At 44.2% G+C, this 19,974-nt stretch overlaps 1 protein-coding gene and 1 long non-coding RNA gene across 3 annotated transcripts in view; one reads left to right on the top strand and one right to left on the bottom strand.

The window, feature by feature from the left end:
• The window catches only part of LOC137629150 (uncharacterized), a 111,211-nt gene that overhangs the window by 19,867 nt on the left and 71,370 nt on the right, over positions 1-19,974 (bottom strand). The window lies entirely within an intron of this gene.
• The window catches only part of LOC137629715 (uncharacterized), a 63,113-nt gene that overhangs the window by 14,891 nt on the left and 28,248 nt on the right, over positions 1-19,974 (top strand). For both annotated transcript variants that reach the window (XM_068361279.1, XM_068361280.1), the window contains exon 3: positions 13,928-14,145. In XM_068361279.1, coding sequence (XP_068217380.1) covers positions 13,928-14,145 — 218 coding nt within the window. The remainder of the gene's footprint in view (positions 1-13,927; positions 14,146-19,974) is intronic.

Consider the following 19,974-nt stretch of genomic DNA (forward strand, 5'->3'; position numbering starts at 1 on the left):
AGAGGTACTGCAATGGCTGGTCGACATTCCCAGGACTCTTCCTCTAGGAGTGGACCTTCTACGTCTACCTCACGTAAAGAAGGTACATCCAAACCTCCACGCTCTTCGTCTGACTGCCTTCAGACTTTCGAAAGACTCTCAAGAGCTAGGGGCTTTTCGAAGGAGGCAGCCAGAGCGATTGCCAGAGCAAGGAGGACATCCACTCTCAGAGTCTATCAGTCTAAAGGGGAAGTCTTCCGAAGCTGGTACAAGGCCAATGCAGTTTCCTCATCCAGTACCACTGTAACCCAGATTGCTGACTTCCTGTTACATCTAAGGAACGTAAGTTCCCTTTCAGCTCCTACGATTAAGGGTTACAGAAGTATGTTGGCAGCGGTTTTCCGCCACAGAGGCTTGGATCTTTCCACTAACAAAGATCTACAGGACCTCCTTAGGTTTTTTAAGACCTCAAAGGAACGTCGGTTGTCCACTCCAGGCTGGAATCTAGACGTGGTCCTAAGGTTCCTTATGTCATCAAGATTTGAACCTCTCCAATCAGCCTCTTTTAAGGACCTCACATTAAAAACTCTTTTCCTCGTGTGCTTGACAACAGCTAAAAGAGTAAGTGAGATCCACGCCTTCAGCAGGAACATAGTTTTCACATCTGAAACGGCTACATGTTCCTTGCAGCTCGGTTTTTTGCTAAAACGAGCTTCCTTCACGTCCTTGGCCTAAGTCGTTCGAGATCCCAAGCCTGTCCAACTTGGTGGGGGACGAACTGGAGAGAGTACTTTGCCCAGTTAGAGCTCTTAGGTACTATCTAAAAAGGTCATAACCTTTACGAGGACAATCAGAAGCCTTATGGTGGGCTATCAAGAAGCCTTCTCTTCCAAGGTCTAAGAACTCAGTTTCTTACCTATTCAGGCTCCTGATTAGGGAAGCACATTCTCATCTGAAGGAAGAAGACCTTGCTTTGCTGAAGGTAAGGACACATGAAGTGAGAGCTGTGGCTACTTCAGTGGCCCTCAAACAGAACCGTTCTCTGCAGAGTGTTATGGATGCAACCTATTGGAGAAGCAAGTCAGTGTTCGCATCATTCTATCTCAAGATGTCCAGTCTCTTTACGAGAACTGCTACACCCTGGGACCATTCGTAGCAACGAATGCAGTAGTAGGCGGGGGCTCAGCCACTACATTCCCATAATCCCATAACCTTTTTAACCTTTCTCTTGAATACTTTTTATGGGTTGTACGGTTGGCTAAGAAGCCTTCCACATCCTTGTTGATTTGGCGGGTGGTCAATTCTTTCTTGAGAAGCGCCGAGGTTAAAGGTTGTGATGAGGTCCTTTAGTATGGGTTGCAGCCCTTTATACTTCAGCACCTAAGAGTCGTTCAGCATCCTAAGAGGACCGCTACGCTCAGTAAGAAAGACGTACTTAATAAAGGCAGAGTAATGGTTCAAGTCGTCTTCCTTACCAGGTACTTATTTATTTTATGTTATTTTTGAATAACTAATAAAATAAAATACGGGATACTTAGCTTCTGTGTTAACATGTATGCTGGTCTCCACCCACCACCCTGGGTGTGAATCAGCTACATGATTATCGGGTAAGATTAATATTGAAAAATGTTATTTTCATTAGTAAAATAAATTTTTGAATATACTTACCCGATAATCATGATTTAATTGACCCACCCTTCCTCCCCATAGAGAACCAGTGGACCGAGGAAAAAATTGAGGTGGTGTTGACAAGAAGTACTAGAGTACCTGACCACAGATGGCGCTGTGGTGTTCACCCCCACCTGTATAGCGATCGCTGGCGTATCCCGACCGTAGATTTCTGTCGGCAACAGAGTTGACAGCTACATGATTATCGGGTAAGTATATTCAAAAATTTATTTTACTAATGAAAATAACATTTTTATACATGTATAATATTGCTAGAAACATTATCACAATATGAATAAATTAATCAAAAGTATGAAATGTGTCCTATTTCTGTTAGAGAATTTATCCTTTAGAATGTTCTTATCAGTCATTTGACAAGTGATTTTCATGATAATCATTGTCCTGGTCAGTAAACCCACATGAAGTATCTTTCATACTCATGACACCGATTTGGGCTTTTCAGTCTCCTTTAATCCCAGCCACAGTATAATACCAGCAAGGTCCTACGTATTTTCTTGCTCATGTATACTTTGGTACATTAGCAGATCTCTTTTTGAGGGCAATGGCAGGCTCAAATTTTATCCCTGTTCAGTGTATTAGTTGGATAAATTCAAACCTTAGTATTTTCCGGGGTTAGACTGGTATGAGTACAGGACTCACAAACCTTACTAAGTCACAACTGTGTGTGAGCAATTGAGACACCAAACCATTGGGAACTTTAAAATTACAGTAAGTTAATAGGGGGAGATTTGCCAAGGCTAAATAATTTACTGTGCTTTGACAAATCTTCCCTTGCCAACTCACTGTAGGATAGTGAATTGAGCACCCTGTATAGAAAACTTTACTAATATCGTACCTTCTTTTGTTTTAGAAGTAAAAGGTGAAACATTATTTCACTATCTGATCATCTTCTGTGTTTTGCTCGTTTCCATTTAATACAGAAACTATGTGGTTAGGCTCTCTACATGGATGAATGCGACAATGATCTATGATGAACTAAGAGAGAAGTAGCTCACTCTCTAGTTGGTAGGAAAAGGTGTAAGTTGTGAAGGTCATAATTTGTGAGCAGTCTGAACAAAAAATTTTCTTAACAAGAAGATATTTGATATAGAATTTTATAGAATATAAAATGATGTAAATGGTAACTATTAATTCCAGACTTACTTTTCTGTTCATAAAGGTAATGATTATTTTCAAAAGATGTACTGTAATTGCATGATAGGGTCTTTTCTGCATCTACATCTTAATTGAGGGTACACTTGGGCACAGTATTCTATCTTATTTCTCTTCCTTATTTTGTTGAAGTTTTTATAGTCTATATATGGGGTTGAGTCCCTTGTCAGGCTGGGAGGAACGTAGAGAGGAGAGGTCCCCTTATTTGTTTCATTTGCTTGATGTCGGCTACCCCCCAAAATTGGGGGAAATGCCTTGGTATATGTATGTATATATGAAATATTTATTTTTCAATATTTAACTTAGCCGGTGATTATAATAGCTGCAACTCTGTTGCTCGACAGAAAAAACTCTACGGAAAAATTCGCCAGCGATCGCTACACAGGTAGGGGGTGTACTCAACAGCGCCATCTGTCGTTCAGATACCCAGTACTCATTGTAAACAAAGAACTCAATTTTCTCTCTGTCGGGCTACCGGCAAGACCTACTAATTCGCTGTTGCTAACTGGATTTGTTTTCACAACTATTTGGTGAAGTACACTATTCTAGTTTTGAGCTTTCGCTATGCAGGTGTTTTATCTTCATCTTAAAACTTGAACTCGTTTTGGATAGATTTAATTATGGTGACAAAGAGAGTATGGACTTTCTTTCACTTTTAAATGGCCGACCCTTCCCTTAGACGGAAGTGTGTTTAGGCTTTTAGTAATTATCTTATCACGTTATAGATTTTCCTCTATATATTTTATATCTCTCCGCCTTTATTAGGCCTCTTCGATTAACTTTCCATTTTTTATAAACATATAAAAATAAATTTTAATGCTTTGTTTATACTGTATAGACCTTTCCTGAGAGTAGGCGGTCCTAACTTGGAAACCGAAGTTAATCAACGTTGAGCCCTTTATATCGTCTTTAGCTTTTAAAGAGCTAAGGATTTAAAACTTTTTAAATGTAATATTTTATGAAAGAATTTCTTTGATAGTCTTCGTACTGTTTTCAAAGATGAACTAACGTTTAGTTTTTTATGCTACGCAGTTGTTGACGTACAGGACGTTCAACATGCGCTCTATCATTACGATAGAGAGAGAGTGTATCACGGTTTCACTTTGCAGTAAGAGTAAATCGATTCTAACGTTTTGTTCATTCTTTCTTAGCTTAAATGTTTTAAATTCTAATTTAAAGGAACTTTTTATTTGAAAAACCTTTCAGTTTTTTCCTTTAGTCAAATAACATGTTTTTTTGACGATATATAATTGGGCTCTTCTCTTAGGTGCGAAATCAAGAGAGAAAGAGAGAGAGAGATAGAGACGGAGGGAGAGAGAGGAGAGAAAACGTTCCGTTCAAGCGGGTAACGTTGTTCTCGTGTTACTCTTGTCCCTAGTCGCTGTAAGGGGAGGAAGGATAAAACGTTTTAGTTTTTTATTCTCGTCCCCAGGCTATGTGCGGTGAGAGATTGAAAACGTAGTTATATGAACTAGTGTTTAGTCTCTTTCCCAGCCACTGATTTTTCTTTTTATCTTAAAATATGTTTTCTGTTTTTTGCTAGTATTATGGGCTTGCATTATACGACTAATTTCGCAATTACTACCTTTTAATGAAGGGTAGAATTGCGTGTTTCAGGTAGAAATAAGTGCAAAACAGAAAATCGAAGTGATAAAGTGATATGCGCAAAGTGTTACAGTGTTGCGTCCGAGGCGCAAAGTGTTACAGTGTTGCGTCCGAGGGTTCGTCTGTTCGTGCCTGTCGTTCACCTAGTCCGGGACCTCTTACATGCTCCCAAGCTCAGGGGAGAAGTAATGTCAAACGACTTATGGGTTCGAGAGGCCTTGACCAACGAACAGACGTTTTCCCTCTATGGTATCGGGTGTATCTTACCAAGATCTCCCCTACCATAAGACGAGAGAGACGTTGTTTCTCCTCGTCATCCGTAGGCTTTTCGCATAAGAAACCTGTCACAAGGTTTCGAAGCCCTTAAGCGAAAGTCAGTCCTTTCAGGACAGGTCCAGCATCCTGGTTACAGCCATTAGGACAGCTCTGACCCTATGCAGTCATCGGATAACTGCTCGCCGCCTAACAAAAGCGTAACACAGACTCCGAGAGTTTTTTTTTTTTTTTTGTAGGCAAAGTGTTGCGGTCACAGACGTTACCCTCGTCTATTACCACAACCATTTCCGTTGATCCTTAAGGGGTTGTATGGCAAAACATGCAGTATATGCTTGCCTCCCTTATGGAAGACTATTCTGCCGATTAGTCCGTTGAGTCTAGCCGTTTATCTCATCGATATCCTGGCTTTCAGCCAACCTAACGTTCCTTTGTGCTTACTGTTGACGTTGGCGTAGCTTAGTCACGTCAGTCAGGTTGTTTAGAACCACACTCGATGCGGTCTCGTGTGGTTTTTCAGCCGCATTTGGACGTTAGGCCACTGGCTGATGCTCCTGTTGACGTTCAAGACGTTCACTAACTATCGGAGTTGACTTGTTTTGACGCTGTGCGTCAACCTCCGCATTCTAGAGTTGTTTTGACTGCTCAGTCTAGGCAGTCAAAGCAGTCTCGATTGGACGCTGTGCTTCCTCACGCACCTGTTGTGGTTGACAGTTCAGTTGTTGACAGTTCACAGACTGTCAAGCAGTTACATGATGTTGCGTTCTGGTCCGCTACTTATGCACCAGTGAGAGACTCAGCTTTTATCGGACAAGGTTCCTGTAGATGAGGAAGTTGCTGTTCTCCCTCCTACTGATATTCCCTTGAGGACTCTGTCAGATGGAGAGGAGCCTAAAGCTGCTTAGCCTCCTATGGACTTTAATTAAATCATGATGATTTTTTTAAGGATCTTCGTCCGGATCTTTTTGTAACTGCTGCTCCTCGTTCGCCTAAACGTCAGAGCTTACACTAGGCCTAGCTACTTCGAAGCCGTTGTTTTTAAGCTAGTGCTCTCTCGCTCTCCTAGAGAGCGTTACGTTGGCTAGGCGACTGGTTTTTCACCAGGAGGAGTTTGGGGGATACAGCCTTTGCTTTCCCTTCTTTTAAACTGGTTTATAGAGCGAGAGTCTGATATGACACGAGAGAAGTTCTCGGCTTGGGAGTTCATGCCTCTGCCCAGATAGACTTCTCAATTCTGGTAGACTCTCCCTGGCGCCTAGCCAGGAGACGCTCCAAGTTGTTTACAGGTTAACTTCACAGCTGTTGTCGAGCCTTTGAAGTTTTGCTGTACTATTATTGTCACGCATAACAAGGCTTTCAGGGATGGTAAACGGTTCCGCCTCAGTCGCTAACCCCGTCTGTTGCCACACCGGCTCCCGTAGACCCTAAATGGGCTTTGCTGCAAGACATGCAGTCCAAGCTTGCGTCCTTGATAGAGGACTTAAATGCGGAGAAGAACCTTCTGGCCAACAACCTTCCAACCGGTCGGTTGTGCGCCCTGTTGACGCTGAGGTAACCTACTCGCGTCTGCCAGTTGAGGTGGTTCCTCCACCGATGCGACCCAGTGTGGGTTGCCAGCCGCACGTTGACGTTAAGCGACGCTCGGAGGTGGTTGTTGACGTTCAGGACGTTCAACAACCAGCAGAGGTGACTTGTTTTGACGCAGTGCGTCAACCTCAGCAACCCGGTAGGGTGTTGATTGCACAACCCAGACGGTCTAGACAGTCTCGGGTAAACATATTTTGCTGGTCTCTACCCACCCCCCTGGGTGTGAATCAGCTATTATAATCACCGGCTAAGTTAAATATTGAAAAATGTTATTTTGATAATAAAATAAATTTTTGAATATACTTACCCGGTGATTATAAATTAAAGGACCCTCCCTTCCTCCCCAATAGAGACACAGTGGACCGAGGAGAAAATTGAGTTCTTTGTTTACAATGAGTACTGGGTATCTGAACGACAGATGGCGCTGTTGAGTACACCCCCTACCTGTGTAGCGATCGCTGGCGAATTTTTCCGTAGAGTTTTTTCTGTCGAGCAACAGAGTTGCAGCTATTATAATCACCGGGTGAGTATATTCAAAAATTTATTTTATTATCAAAAATGTTATTTTCATTAGTAAAATAAATTTTTGAATATACTTACCCGGTGATCATATAGCTGTCAGCTCTGCTGCCCGACAGAAAAACCTAAGGACAAAATACGCCAGCGATCGCTATACAGGTGGGGGTGTACATCAACAGCGCCATCTGTCGAGCAGGTACTCAAGTACTCCATGTCAACACAGAACCAATTTTCTCCTCTTCCCACTGGGTCTCTATTGGGGAGGAAGGGAGGGTCCTTTAATTTATGATCACCGGGTAAGTATATTCAAAAATTTATTTTACTAATGAAAATAACATTTTTCAATATTAAACTTAGCCGGTGATCATATAGCTGATTCACACCCAGGGGGGTGGGTAGAGACCAGCATTATGTGTTACATTAAGAGCTAAGTATTTTGTATTTCATTTTAGCAGTTATCCAAAATAACAAACATAAAATCAATAAGTACCTGGTAAGGAAGTCGACTTGAACAATTACTCTGCCTTTTTAAGTACGTCTTCCTTACTGAGCCTCGCGATCCTCATAGGATGCTGAGCGACTCCTAGGAGCTGAAGTATGAAGGGTTGCAACCCATATTAAAGGACCTCATCAAAACCTCTAATCTAGGCGCTTCTCAAGAAATGACTTTGACCACCCGCCAAATCAAGTAGGATGCGAAAGGCTTCTTAGCCTTCCGGACAACCCAAAAACAATAATAAAACATTTCAAGAGAAAGATTAAAAAGGTTATGGAATTAGGGAATTGTAGTGGTTGAGCCCTCACCCACTACTGCACTCGTTGCTACGAATGGTCCCAGAGTGTAGCAGTTCTCGTAAAGAGACTGGACATTCTTAAGATAAAAAGACGCGAACACTGATTTGCTTTTCCAATAGGTTGCGTCGATTATACTTTGCAGAGATCTATTTTGTTTAAAGGCCACGGAAGTTGCGACAGCTCTAACTTCGTGTGTCCTTTCCTTCAGCAAAGCTTGGTCTTCCTCATTCAGATGGGAATGAGCTTCTCGTAATAACAGTCTGATAAAATAGGATAAAGCATTCTTTGACATAGGCAAAGATGGATTCTTAACTGAACACCATAAAGCTTCAGACGGGCCTCGTAAAGGTTTTTAAATAGAACTCAAGAGCTCTTACAGGACATAAGACTCTTTCTAGTTCATTTCCAACCATGCGATAAGTTTGGAATATCGAACGATATTAGTCAAGGCCGAGAAGGCAGCTCGTGTTTGGCTAGAAAACCAAGTTGTAGAACATGTAGCCGTTTCGGATGAGAATCCGATGTTCTTGCTGAAGGCATGAATCTCACTGACTCTTTTAGCTGTGGCTAAGCATATCAGGAAAAGAGTCTTTAAGGTGAGATCTTTCAGGGAGGCTGATTGTTGCGGTTCGAACCTGTCTGACATAAGGAATCTTAGTACCACGTCTAAATTCCAACCAGGTGTAACCAAACGACGCTCCTTCGTGGTCTCAAAAGACTTAAGGAGGTCCTGTAGATCTTTATTGTTGGAAAGATCTAAGCCTCTGTGACGGAAGACTGATGCCAACATGCTTCTGTAACCCTTGATAGTGGGAGCTGAAAGAGATCGTTCTTTCCTCAGATATAAGAGAAAGTCAGCTATTTGAGTTACAGAGGTACTGGTCGAGGATACGGATACTGACTTGCACCAGTTTCGGAAGATTTCCCACTTCGATTGGTAGACTCTAAGGGTGGATGTTCTCCTTGCTCTAGCAATCGCTCTGGCTGCCTCCTTCGAAAAGTCTCTAGCTCTCGAGAGTCTTTCGATAGTCTGAAGGCAGTCAGACGAAGAGCGTGGAGGCCTTGGTGTACCTTCTTTACGCGTGGCTGACGTAGAAGGTCCACCCTTAGGGGAAGAGTTCTGGGAACGTCTACTAGCCATCGAAGTACCTCGGTGAGCCATTCTCTCGCGGGCCAGAGGGAAGCAACTAGCGTCAACCTTGTCCCTTCGTGAGAGGCAAACTTCTGCAGTACCTTGTTGACAATCTTGAACGGAGGGAATGCATATAGATCTAGATGTGACCAATCTAGTAGAAAGGCATCTATATGAACTGCTGCTGGGTCCGGGATTGGTGAGCAAAATATTGGGAGCCTCTTGGTCATCGAGGTTGCGAAGAGATCTATGGTTGGCTGGCCCCAGGTGGCCCAAAGTCTCTTGCATACATCCTTGTGGAGGGTCCATTCTGTTGGAATTATTTGTCCCTTCCGACTGAGACAATCTGCCATGACATTCAAGTTGCCTTGGATGAACCTCGTTACTATTGAAATGTCTAGACCTTTTGACCAGGTGAGGAGGTCCCTTGCGATCTCGTACAATGTCAGAGAGTAGGTCCCTCCTTGCTTGGAGATGTACGCCAAAGCCGTGGTGTTGTCCGAGTTCACCTCCACCACTTTGCCTTGAAGGAGAGACCTGAAGCTTTTCCAGGTCAGACGTACTGCCAGTAGCTCATTGCAGTTGAAATGCATTGTCCTTTGACTCGAGTTCCATAATCCCGAGCATTCCCTACCGTCTAATGTCGCACCCCAGCCTACGTCCGATGCGTCCGAGAAGAGAACGTGGTTGGTAGTCTGAACAGTCAGGGGAAGACCCTCTCTAAGGTTAATATAGTCCTTTCACCAAGTCAGACAAGACTTTAACTTTCCGGAAACCGGGATCGAGACCGCTTCTAGCGTCTTGTCCTTTTTCCAGTGAAAAGCTAGATGGTATAGAAGAGGACGGAGGTGTAGTCTTCCTAGTGACACAAATTGATCCACGGATGACAGTGTCCCTACCAGACTCATCCACAGCCTGACTGGGCAGCGTTCCTTCTTCAGCATCTTCTGGATGGATAGCAGGGCTGGGGGCTGATCGTCTTGTTCAGCAACGTCCTCATCAGAGGGTTCCTCATCCGAAACTGATGAGGAAACGGCAACGGAGTGGGCAACGTCTGACTCGCTGAATCCGGTCGCACTGGTGGATGCGTGACGGAGCCGGACGCAATATCATGGCACTGCTGCACAGTCTGTGAACTGTCAACAACCATGGGTGCGCGAGGAAGTACAGCGTCAACCCGAAACTGTCTAGACTGCTGGGTTGTGCAGTCAACACCCTACCGGGTTGCTGAGGTTGACGCACTGCGTCACAACAAGTCACCTCTGCTGGTTGTTGAACGTCTTCCTAGTGACACACTGAACGTCAACAACCACCTCCGAGCGTCGCTTAACGTCAACGTGCGACTGGCAACCCACACTGGGTCGCATCGGTGGAGGAACCACCTCAACTGGCAGACGCGAGTAGGATACCTCAGCGCAACAGGGCGCACAACCAACCGGTTGGAAGGTTGTTGGCCAGAAGGTTCTTCTCCGCATTTAAGTCCTCTATCAAGGACACAAGCTTGGACTGCATGTCTTGCATCAAAGCCCATTAAGGGTCTACGGGAGCAGGTGTGGCAACAGACGGGGTTAGCGACTGAGGCGGAACCATTTACCATCCCTGGAAGCCTTGTTATGTGTGACATAATAGTACAGAAAAACTTCAAAGGCTCGACAAAAGTTGAGAAGTTGACCTGTAAACAACTTGGAGCGTCTCCTGGCTAGGCGCCAGGGCGAGTCTACCAGAATTGAGAAGTCTATTTGGGCAGAGGCATGAACTTCCAAGCCGAGAACTTCTCTCGTGTCCTGTCAGACTCTCGCTCTATAAGCCAGTTTAAAAGAAGGGAAATCAAAGGCTGTATCCCTAAAACTCCTCCTGGTGCAAAAACCAGTCGCCTAGCCAACGTAACGCTCTCTAGGAGAGCGAGAGAGCACTAGCTTAACAACAACGGCTTCGAAGTGGCTAGGCCTAGTGTAAGTTCTGACGTTTAGGCGAACGAGGAGCAGCAGTTACAAGATCCGGACGAAGATCCTTAAAAAATCATCATGATTAAATTAAAGTCCATAGGAGGCTAAGCAGCTTAAGGCTCCTCTCCAAATGACAGAGTCCTCAAAGGAATATCAGTAGGAGGGAGAACAGCACTTTCTCATCTACAGGAACCTTGTCCGATAAAAGCTAGGTTATCTCAGTGAGTCTCTCACTGGTGCATTAGTAGCAGACCAGAAGGCAACGTCATGTAACTGCTTGACAGTCTGTGAACTGTCAACAACTGAACTGTCAACCACAACAGGTGCGTGAGGACATACAGCACTGGTGCATTAGTAGCAGACCAGAAGGCAACGTCATGTAACTGCTTGATAGATTGTGAACTGTCAACCACAACAGGTGCGTGAGGACATACAGTGTTCACTCGAGACTGCTTTGACTGTCTATACTGAGCAGTCAAAACAACTCTAGAATGCGGAGGTTGACGCACAGCGTCAAAACAAAGCAACTTAACTCCACCCTCCTGTTGTTGTGGTAACTCGCGAACGTCAACGGAGGGTAGCGTGCGTCTGTGAACGTCAACGTGCGGCTGGCAGGGTACACTGCGCATGGGTGGTGGAACTCTCACAGGCGGAGTGCGGGAGCAGGTAGCGTCAGCGTCTACTGTACGCACAACCTTGGTTGGTTGTAGGCTAACGGGTGCAGCGTCAACCTTCTCCGCACGATACTCCTGCATAAAAGATGCTAACTGTGTCTGCATAGACTGTAGCAAAGACCACTTAGGGTCTACAGTAGCAGGTGCGGCAACAGACGGTGTTACTGCCTGTTGCGGTACCGCTTTGCCTCTCTTAGGAGGTGAGCAGTCGTCGGAAGACTGCAGCGAGTCCGAACTGACCCAGTGGCTACAACTGGGCCGTTGGACTTGCGCGGAAGGGTTCGACTTGCGCTTAATAAGCTGCGAGACCTTGGTCCATGGTTTCTTACGAGAAACCTCTTCCGCAGACGAGAAGTAAATGGGCTCTCTCGTCTTTGTGTGGGTGGGGCGATCTTGGGTAGATACGCCCGAAACCACGGAGGGAAACGTCTGTTCGTTGATCAAGGCCTGACGAACCCATAAGTCGTTCGACATTACTTCTCCCCTGGGCTTGGGAGCTTGCAAGAGGTCCCGGACTAGGTGAACGACAGGCACGAACAGACGAACCCTCGGACGCAACACTGTAACACTTTGCGCATATCACTTTATCACTTCGATTTTCTGTTTTGCACTTATTTCACTGAAATCGAAACTTTTACTGATTTCTACCTGAAACACGCAATTCTACCCTTCATTAAAAGGTAGTAATTGCGAAATTAGTCGTATAATGCAGCTCATTAATACTAGCAAAAACAGAAAACATATAAAGATAAAGAATTCAGTGGCTGGGAAAGAGACTAAACACTAGTTCAAATAAACTACGTTTACAATCTCTCACCGCACATAGCCTGGGGACAAGAATAAAACCCTAGAAACGTTTTACCTTCTTCCCCGTACAGCGACTAGGGAGGAGAGTAACACGAAAACAACGTTACCCGCTTGAACGGAACGTTTTTTCTCCTCTCTCTCCCTCCGTCTCTATCTCTCTCTCTCTTTCTCTCTTGATTTCGCACCTGAGAGAAGAGCCCAATTATATATCGTCAAAAAAAACATGTTATTTGGCTAAAGGAAAAAAACTGAAAGGTTTTCCAAATAAAAAGTTCCTTTAATTTAGAATTTAAACCATTTAAGTTAAGAAAGAATGAACGAAACGTCAGAATCGATTTACTCTTACTGCAAAGTGAAACCGTGATACACTCTCTCTCTATCGTAACGATAGAGCGCATGTTGAACGTCCTGAACGTCAACAACTGCGGTCTAAAAAAACTAAACGTTAGTTCATCTTTGAAAACAGTACGAAGACTATCAAAGAAATTCTTTCATAAAACATTAAATTTAAAAAGTTTTAAATTCTTTAAAGGCTAAATACGATATAACGGGCTCAACGTTGATTAACTTCGGTTCCAAGTTAGGACCGCCTACTATCAGGAAAGGTCGCATATAAACAAAACATAAAAATTTATTTTAATATGTTTATAATAAATGGAAAGTTAATCAAAGAGGCCTAATAAAGGCGGAGAGATATAAAATATATAGATCTATAACGTGTTAAGCAAAATTACTAAAAACCTAAACACACTTCCGTCTAAGGGAAGGGTCGGCCATTTAAAAGTGAAAGAGAGTCCATACTCTCTTTGTCACCATAATTAAATCTATCCAAAACGAGTTCAAGATTTTGAGATGAAGATAAAACCCCTGCATAGAAAGCTCAAAACTAGAATAGTGTACTTCACCAAATAGTTGTGAAAACAAATCCAGTTAGTAACAGCGTATTTAGTAGGTCTTGCCAGTGGCACGACAGAGAGAAAATTGATTCTGTGTTGACATGGAGTACTTGAGTACCTGCTCGACAGATGGCGCTGTTGATGTACACCCCCACCTGTATAGCGATCGCTGGCGTATTTTGTCCTTAGGTTTTTCTGTCGGGCAGCAGAGCTGACAGCTATATGATCACCGGCTAAGTTTAATATTGAAAATAACATTTTAATTGTTGTTACTGTTCTTGAATATTTTATTTCAATTGTTAATTAATTCTCTTATTTCCATGTTTCCTTTCCTCACTGGGCTATTTTCCCTGTTGGAGTCCCTGAGCTTATAGCATCTTGCTTTTCCAACTAGGGTTGCAGCTTAGCAATTAATAATAATAATAATAATAATAATAATAATAATAATAATAATAGCAGGATATGTATCGAGAGAAATTCAATTTCCTCCCTTCTAAATGTACTGTACTTCACAGGTTCAAGTAAAACATGTACTGTATTTAATTATGTATAGCTGCACCAGACATTATACAAACCATTATTTTCAAGGAACAACTTCATAACTCCTCAGATTAATATATCACTATAGTATATAGGCTATACTGTAGTGTTTATATATATTTGAGTGTGGGCATGTGACCAAAAGCAGTGAAATAGCAATGAGTGTTTTCTACATGGTCTATAAATACCTCTTAAAATACTGATGGGTTTACCAAAATTAAAGTAAATACAGTGCTGTATACTATACAGTGCTAATAAATATTCAATTTTCCTATAAGAGATTTAAAACGGTTTTCATTTAGAAAAGTAATTGTCAAGTACTTCTGTTTGCAGACTATAGTATGTGGTATAATATGGATATAAATGACCCCGAAGGGGTTTGCCCTGCTGTTGAAGTTTTGAATTTGAGGAATCCAGAGGGAACTTTTGGTCTATCCCCAAAACCTCGATCCACTCGACCTCTTGGACTAAAATTACGCATTGGACAAGTAGTGAGGCACAATCGATGGAATTATCACGGCGTTATTATTGGATGGGATACGAAATGCAAGGTAAATTCTTTGAAATTATTTACATTTTTACTGATTTGTTGACTGCATGATTTGTTTAAAGGAATAATTTAATAAATATTAATGCATCATATGTTTTTCGTCCATAGAGAAGTGTCAGGTAGTTCGTCAGGCTAGCAGTGAGGAGATTATATTTTAAAAGCCGTCTTTCAATTCAGTACACTAGATCACTTTATAATAGTACAGTATAATGATTAAACTCCCACTGTGAAGCTTTGTGATATGTACTGTATATTACAGAATTTTGTATGAAAAAAAATCCATTTCATTTGTGGTAACTGGAAGGTAGCTCATGTTTTTATTTATCTTTAAAAAGTATAATGGTTCAAAAACTCATTATTTTTGTCATAAACTAGTAGAATGCTGCTTTTATTAGGTCAAATGTATTAGCTCTAATGATTTCAATTGTATTGTCAGATGCTTTAGATTTTTTAGTGACATGGGATGACAACTTTGTTAATGGTATGAACTTCATGTTAGGAAACCTATTTAAGTTAGAATTTGCAATCAAGCTATAATCAGAAATTAAGAAAATACAGTTATGTACTTTATAATTCTTCCCAATAATGTATAATGTCTTTACTATGTTAGGTTTCATGAAATTAGTTGTCTTTAGGTTACAGAATAAACATTGATAAGTGAAATAATCTACATTATTATGGTGTCCATAATTTGCATGAATACCAACTTTCTTGTTTTTTTTTGTCGAGATTCATGACCAGAGTTTATGATCTTACTATAATTGCACAAAAGGATAACCCTTTTACCCCCGGGGTATTTGGAAATTTTCAACCCTTAACCCCCAAGGGGTTATTTTTTCCCCAGCACATTTTGCAGTATATTTTTTTTTAAATTGCTCTAACAGCCTTAATTTTTGTCATAGAGAGGTCAGGTTGGTCTCATTCTCTTGGAAAATGCCTGAATTTTCTCAAAATATTATCAAAAAATATGAAAAACAAATTTTTATAGCATTTTTATGCAAGGAAGTACCGGTACGTCCATGGGGGTAAAGGGATGGCTTTTGTGAAACGTACCAGTACGTCCTTTGGGGGTAAAAGGGTTAAGAGATATGGAGTCAAGAGCCTTGAAAACAGACCGAGATAGTTACCTCTGCCGACGAAAATGGGAGGAAGTTATGTTGTCGCCCCTGTTTTTAATTGTTATTTTGAGATGTTAAAAGTGATTCAATTTTGAAAGTCCTAGGTCAAAGGTCAAGGTCGAGTAAAAGGTTGTCCAAAATAATCCTAACCTTAACCCCAAGTTACACAAACTTCAAATATGCTTACGGTCTAAATTGATTCTGGGAAAGGCAAGTCTGTTTTGAGGTCCGCACTCTCAGTTTAGACATAGAGGGAATGGCACTCACCTGGTCAGAAAAACCATGATGATGGGCTAGGATATAATAATAAAAAAAGAACAGACGAAGTCTTAGATCTGATAGAAGTTCGGGTAGATAAGTACAGGGTAGTGGTAGTGGAAAAATTCATTTTTCAATATTAAACTTACCCGATAATCATGTAGCTGTCAACTCCGTTGCCCGACAGAATTCTACGGAGGGATACGCCAGCTATCACAATACTAGAAGGGGGTGTACTCACCAGCGCCACCTGTGGCCAGGTACTACAGTACTTCTTGTTGACACCTCCTCAATTTTTCCTCTGTCGTGCTTCCGGCAAGACGTTCTGGGATACGCTTATGATCTTGGAGTATTTTCACGGCTTTTGGTGAAGTATTTCTCTCAGATTTCGGCTGTCGCTTTACTGGAAAACTTCTATATTAGCTTAGATAGCTATTATTTAGTCCTGATTAATGGTTAACGATCTTTTTGCTTGATTTGGAATCCCCACTTGGCTAACTCTTTTGATTCAAGATGTCTGACATTTCACAAGCCCCACCCCATAGACGATGTAGGTCTTGTAATAGGCGTATTCCGAAGGCCTCGGTAGATCCTCACACCGCTTGTTCTGACTGTAGGGAAAGGCCCTGTCAGTTGGAAGATCGATGTGAGGAATGCGCCGGACTTTCGGAACTTGATTTTGTCCGATTTCTTAAGTATTCAACCAAGTTAGAGAGAGAGAGAGTTAGGAGGAGTTCTTCTCGCTCTTCACTTTTTTCCTCACCTCATGATCCCCTACCTTTTCCTCCCCCTGTAGTGGCTACCCCCGAACCTACTATTTGCCCTCAACCTGATATGTCTGTTGTTTTGCGTGCCATTCAGGCTTTAGGTGACAAAGTGGAGTCGGTGGTTAGTGATCATAAGTCTCTTATGGCCGAAGTCAAGGAACTTAAGGTCAAGAGTGCAGTGGGTGGTAATAGTGCCAGTGCTGTGACGAGTGCTAGTGTCAGTGCAGTGCCAAGTGCTAGGGTCAGTGTCAGTGTGGTGCGTGAGGGTACTTCTGTGCGTGCCAGTCGTCCTCCCAGTCCGGGACCTCTTGCAAGCTCCCAAGCCCAGGGGAGAAGCAATGTCGAAGGGCAAAAGGGTTCGGCAGGCCTTGATCGGCGCACAGAAGTATCCTCGGTGGTTGCGGGCGTGTCTTCCAGAGACCGTCACTCCCACCTGCAGACGATTGAGCCCGTTTTTTACTCGTCTGCTGAAGAATTGTCAGGCAAGAAACGTTGGACTCAGGTCTCAAGACCACTCAAACGCAGAGTCCAGACCTCAAGAGCTCTACAACCTGGCTGCAGTCATTGGATCAGCTCTGACTCGCCGCAGTCATCAGTTGAATGCACACCTCCTAAGAGGAGTAAGGTGCTGCCGCAACAGATCTCTGCTGTTAAGGCTTTACCTCAGCAGACCTTAGTGTCTGCCGACCCCAAGTTGACTCTACTGCAGTCCATGCAGTCACAACTTGCGGTCTTGATGCGTGAGTGTCAGGCTGAGAAGGCTACACCTCTTCCTGCGATCGCTCCGCCTAACCGCAGTCCTGCCTGCCAGACGTACGATGTTGAGGCTCCTCAGGATACCTTACCACGTTCTGAGTTGACTGTTTCCAGTGGTGTGCAGCTACCTCCGCCTTCCTTAAGGCAACCTCAGCAATGGGAACAGGAAACTTATACCTTGCTTCCTCCGCTTCCACTTGCAGTTCCACCAGTGAGGCAACACTCTCTTGAGGTACAACAACCTCTCCCATCCATGAGTCAGACTCCTCAGCTCTCGCTGCAGCGACCTCAACCCTCCTCAAGGCAAGCACCTCAACACCTTAGCCTTGCGCCTCAGGAACCTCAACTCGCGAGACAATTACTGCGTTCTGCGCAGCCACTACCTCATCGCTCACAGCTCACACCTCAGGAACCTCAACTCGTTCCTCAGGAACCTGCTACTGCGCATCCACCAACCTTACAGCAAGCGCAACTCTTGAGTTCAGACACTCATGCCAGGAGTCAGCCCCCTCCACCCATGCGCCTACCTTCTGCTACTTCTTTTGATCAGCCTTTGCAGCCTGAGCCTCAGGTGTTCCCTCAACAGAGACTTGAGGAGGAAACCACAAGTATTTTTGTTCCAGCTCGTGCTGATTCTGCTGTTCAGCATACCTTACCTCTCACTTCGCTACACTCTGGTGATGAGGTTTCTGATGATGAGGCTGCACACCTGGATCCCTCATCAGACGTGGATGAATCCAAGTCTTCTCCGCCTCCTATTGACTTTCGTAAGGTCTTGGCTCTTTTCAGAGAGGTATACCCAGACCATTTTGTCTCTGCTATCCCCCGCTCTCCGCCATCTGAGTTTTCGCTGGGCATGCAGCCAGCTAAGTCTACGTATACTAAGCTCGTCTTAGCAAGGTCCTCTAAGAGAGCGTTAAGGATTTTAGGGGAGTGGTTGCAGTCTAAGCAGCAACTAGGAAAGACTTCCTTTATGTTTCCTCCGACTAAGCTCACTTCTAAAGCGGGCGTTTGGTATGCCACAGGAGAGGAACCAGGCTTGGGAGTACCTGCCTCTGCCCAGGCTGACTTCTCAAGTTTGGTAGACTCTCCTCGTAGAACAGCAATGAGGCGCTCTAAGGTTTGCTGGACCTTCTCAGACCTTGATCACTTCCTGAAGGGTGTTTTTAGAGCCTTTGAGATGTTCAATTTCCTAGACTGGTGCCTGGGGGCCCTTAGCAAGAAGACCTCCCCTGCGGACAAGGACTCTGCCATGCTCTTAATGTCCTGCATGGATAAGGCTATTAGGGATGGATCTGGCGAGCTTGCATCGATGTTTGTGTCAGGGGTGCTTAAGAAAAGGGAGCAGCTTTGTACCTTCCTTTCCTCCAGCATTACACCTTGTCAAAGGTCTCAACTCCTTTTCGCTCCGCTCTCGAAGTTCCTTTTTCCCGAAGAGCTTGTTAAGGACTTGTCTGCGGCCCTGATACGGCCCTGATACAAAAGGACACCCATGATCTTGTGGCCTCATCAGCTCGTAAGACTAAGGTTGCTACCTCAGTCCCCAGGACTTATCGCACCCCAGTGGCTGATACTCCTGCTACGAGGTTTATTCCGCCCTTTCGTGGTAGAGCCCCCAGCCGAGGAAGCTCCCGTCCAGACTCTTCCAGGAGCAAGTCTAGGAAAGGTTCCAAGACTTCTAAAGGAAAAAACTGACTCTCCTCATCTCCAGACAGCAGTAGGAGCCAGACTCAAGATCTTCTGGCAAGCCTGGGAAAAGAGAGGTGCAGACGCCCAGTCTGTCAGTTGGCTGAGGGAGGGTTACAGGATACCATTCTGCCGCAAACCCCCTCTGACCACATCTCCCATCAACCTCTCTCCCAACTACAAAGAAAAGGACAAGAGGCTAGCGTTGCACCAGGAGGTGTCGCTCCTTTTACAGAAGAAGGCAGTGGTTATAGTCCGGGACCATCAATCCCCGGGCTTCTACAACCGTCTCTTTCTGGTGGCCAAGAAGACAGGAGGTTGGAGACCGGTGCTGGACGTCAGCGCGCTCAATGCTTATGTCACCAAGCAGACGTTCACGATGGAGACGACGAAGTCGGTCCTAGCAGCGGTCAGGCAGGAGGACTGGATGGTCTCGTTGGACCTGAAAGATGCTTACTTTCACGTTCCTATTCATCCAGACTCCCAACCTTTCCTGAGATTCGTTTTTGGAAAGGTTGTCTACCAATTCCAAGCCCTGTGTTTTGGCCTAAGCACAGCTCCTATGGTGTTTACGCATCTGATGAGGAACATAGCAAAATTCCTCCACTTATCGGACATCAGAGCCTCCCTTTACTTAGACGACTGGCTGTTGAGAGCCTCCACGAGTCGTCGCTGTCTGGAGAGTCTCAACTGGACTTTGGACTTAATCAAAGAACTGGGTCTGTTAGTCAACCTAGAAAAGTCTCAGCTCATTCCCTCTCAATCCATTGTGTACCTGGGAATGGAGATTCGGAGTCAGGATTTTCGGGCTTTTCCATCGGCCCCAAGGATAAGCCAAGCCCTAGATTGCATCATGAGCATGCTGAAGAGGAGCAGTTGCTCGGTGAGACAGTGGATGAGTCTCACAGGGACCCTTTCATCGCTGGCCCTGTTCGTCGAGCTAGGGAGACTCCACCTCCGCCCTCTTCAATTCCATCTTGCAGCTCATTGGGACAAGGGTTTGACTCTCGAAGCAGTCTCTATCCCAGTCACCAAAGAGATGAAGACCACTCTCTTGTGGTGGAAGACCAATCTCCTTCTCAGGGAGGGCCTATCGTTGGCGATTCAGACCCCCAATCTTCATCTCTTCTCGGATGCATCGGACTCGGGCTGGGGCGCGACCTTGAACGGACAGGAGTGCTCGGGAACGTGGAACGAGGAACAGGAAACGCTCCACATCAACTGCAAGGAGCTACTAGCAGTTCA

This window comes from Palaemon carinicauda, chromosome 37 (assembly GCF_036898095.1).
Source record: "Palaemon carinicauda isolate YSFRI2023 chromosome 37, ASM3689809v2, whole genome shotgun sequence".
Lineage (NCBI taxonomy): Eukaryota > Metazoa > Arthropoda > Malacostraca > Decapoda > Palaemonidae > Palaemon > Palaemon carinicauda.